Raw genomic sequence first — 3,179 nt, forward strand, 5'->3', positions numbered from 1 at the left:
AGAAAAACTATCAATCACAAGTTGCATATATGCATTCAGAGTTTAGAGAAGTTTTTCCCTCATAAATGGAAATGTTTATATACTAGCTGACATCTCAGTTGACACTGTAATCCTGAGCACAAGGCTTGATCAATAAAAGTTTTATGGCTACGAGATAATTGTGGATGAGACACGAGTGATTCTGGTTGTTTTCTATCTTTGCAATTAATAAATAAGAATATTCCTATCTTAGAGACATATTTATTAGAATTTTTAAAGCACTTGGTATTAAAAATATGTCTTTGAGATACAAGATTAAGAATTTATTGCTGCATGCCTTTCTTCTCTTGAACACAAAGTTGTGGTATTATTGTGCAGTAAAATATGCAAGCCCTCTGGATAAAATAAGTTTTTTTAATAGTTGTTATTCCTATACTCTTTATCAAGTGCCCAGAAAATCTCTTAGCTCTTAAATAATTTCACCTGTGCACCCTTTCCTCAATATACATTTGACTTGCCTTGATTACTTTTAATATCGTTAATAACCTTGTTAGTGCCTCAGCAGCCCTGTGCAAGAAAAGAATACAGTGATAGAGTGTCACTAGGGAAGGGTCTGTGACTGTGAATCATGGCTCTATCATCTATCAGTTTCTACAGCCCGAAACTGACTCTGGCTTGGCTGGGACCCTTGGGAGGGAGCCAAAGCTCTGCCCTAGCCTTCTTCACTTGAGTGTGGGATAGCAGTAAGCAGGCACCTCTGCTTTTCTTTTCTATTTGAAGAATGGAGTTAGCAGGATGGCTGATTAGAGAGTCTCTTTCAAAGCTATTTAGGCCAGAAGCACTATCTGTTTCTTGATGGTTTTTTTTTTTTTTTTTTTTTTTTACATCAAATACTGTCACAGCTCTGGAGTGTTGTAAGACCTTTACCTTAGGACCTTGAAATATCTTTAAAGCATCAGTTAGTTCCAGCATTCCTATGAGTGAATTAATACTGTTTCTAATATTTTACAAATAGGTAAATGAGGCAATGGAAAATGAAAATAAAAAAATTTATATGAGACCACAGAACCTTGATTTGTACTCTCTCACACTGATTAACCTGTATGTATTTTGTGTACCAAACACTTGCCAATGACTTTCTGAAAATTACAGCAAACTCAAATTAGCAAGTCTTCTGTGTCTTTAGCATATTGATGTTTCTCACTGGCCAGCTGAATTCTTTGCTGTCATTTAGCAATGATTGTGTTGAACAATGATTGTTTCCTTGAAGAAAGTCAAAATTTGGGCAAAGAACTGGGTGTTCGTAATGATACATTTCTGACACTTGTTTCTTTAACTTTTGGCAGGAGTTTAAATGGTTTTGGCCTAGTTTTCGATTATGTATGATAATTTGTGTTCCTTGAGGAGTAAGTGACATTATTTAATATTTCCTCACAGCACTGGAAATAGGATCTTTCTAAATCCACTCATAATAAATAACAAAAAAACCCAAAACACATAATCTGGACATAAAAATCTAAATGTTTCTCACAGGGAGCTCATTGCCTTTACTTGAGTGCCAGTGTAGTGGGATTATCATGGAAGCTATTCCTTGGATCCTAGTTCTGAAGGACATACCCCCTAATGTGTTAATAGCCCCATCTCATGTAGGAACATGTTTTTTGGCTAAGGAATGGAAAAGTCAGTCGATTAGACATTTCTAATGAAGATGTTAAGTGTCATGACAATTTTTTTCCTGTATTTTTGGTAGGTTCTTATGAAATTATACAAATAAAAAAGTCTGTATTTGTGAAGGAATTTATGTATTCCTACTTCTTTCTTAAGTAGGAATAAAAAGCTACAGAACAACTGAGGGTGTGGAGTGAGCCTGGTTTTTTTTTTAAGGCGACTCTTCCCTCCGTATTCATTTTGTGGGCAGAGGTTTTGCCTGTGTCCCTCCACTCTAAAATGCGCTAATGTAACTTTTAGGATAGATGGGGTTCACAGGCTGCTTTTCACAAATGTGAGAAGCTCTTTGGATTCTTATTCTTTTTTTCTTGTCTAATGTTTAGAGTTTTGCATCCTCTACACTATCATAGACTTTGGTTAAACAATTTCTTTTCAGGGACCTGTAGTGATTTCTTAGTGGCAGTTGGATGGTATTTGGCATGGTGCTGTGGCAGATACTAAATTAAGAATCAAGCTTTTCTTTGAATTAAAAAAAAAAAAAATACAACCTCACCTGTGTTGACTGTCTTAAATGTGAGCCTGTCTTTGTTTTTGCAGCTCCATTTTGCTTGAAGCTTTATCAGGAGATTTTGCAGTCTTCTAATGGGGCTTTGCTATGGACTTTCCTGAAACCTTTATTACATGGGAAGATACTATACAATTCAAACATCAACATGATTGACCTGGTGATGGAGAAGGTGATGTATCAAAAGAAACACTATTTCTGTTTATTGATTTGTCTTTGTATTTCATTTTAAAGGTCCACTTCTTTCAGGGTAGATAGAAGCAATTGGATAATTGCCTTTCAGAAAACCGGATCCACCCTGCCCCCTGAGTTCTCACCTTGTTCCCACCTGAAGCTTAATATTTCTCTTAACTTTTATCCTATTTGTTACAGCGGTTTCACCTCAGTGTGAAAAGCAGAATTTTGTTCAAAGTCCCTTAAACCTTGTATAGAAAGATTAAAAAGAACACACTAGCAGAAGTGTTGTGTGAATCATGCTGTATCAAGGTGTAGGATATATGTATTCCAAGTGAGCTTTTGCCCTCAACATTTTCTTCTGATGGGAACTCTAATGGGGCAGCACAGGGAGCTGTGGGGAATGGACACCCCAGGAACGAAAGCCTGTTCTGAGGGCATCACTGAGCTGTGTTTAAAGTAAAAAACAACCTACAGTAGAATCGTATAATCATTAAGGTTGGAAAAGACCTCTAAGATCATCGAGTCCAACCATCAACTCAACACTATCATGCCCACTAAACCATGTCCCTAAGCGCCTCATATAGAAAGTCTTTTAATACTTCCAGGGATGGTGACTCCACTACTTCCCTGGGCAGCCTGTTCCAAGGCTTGACCACTCTTTTGGTGAAAAAATTTTTCCTAATATCCAATCTAAACCTCCCTTTGCACAACTTGAGGCCATTTCCTCTCGTCCTATCGCTTGTTACTTGGGAGAAGAGACCAACCCCCACCTCGCTACAGCCTCCTTTCA

At 37.2% G+C, this 3,179-nt stretch overlaps 1 protein-coding gene across 1 annotated transcript in view; it reads left to right on the forward strand.

The window, feature by feature from the left end:
* The window catches only part of LOC104079656 (ATP-binding cassette sub-family A member 13-like), a gene marked incomplete at both ends in the record, with an annotated part of 25,032 nt that extends 22,648 nt beyond the window's left edge, over window positions 1–2,384 (forward strand). The window contains one exon of the mRNA XM_009581753.1: window positions 2,239–2,384. Within this exon, the coding sequence (XP_009580048.1) occupies window positions 2,239–2,384 (146 nt within the window). The remainder of the gene's footprint in view (window positions 1–2,238) is intronic.
* Between the last annotated feature and the right edge of the window lie 795 nt (window positions 2,385–3,179).

The sequence above is a fragment of the Fulmarus glacialis genome, unplaced genomic scaffold (genome assembly GCF_000690835.1).
Source record: "Fulmarus glacialis isolate BGI_N327 unplaced genomic scaffold, ASM69083v1 scaffold39617, whole genome shotgun sequence".
Lineage (NCBI taxonomy): Eukaryota > Metazoa > Chordata > Aves > Procellariiformes > Procellariidae > Fulmarus > Fulmarus glacialis.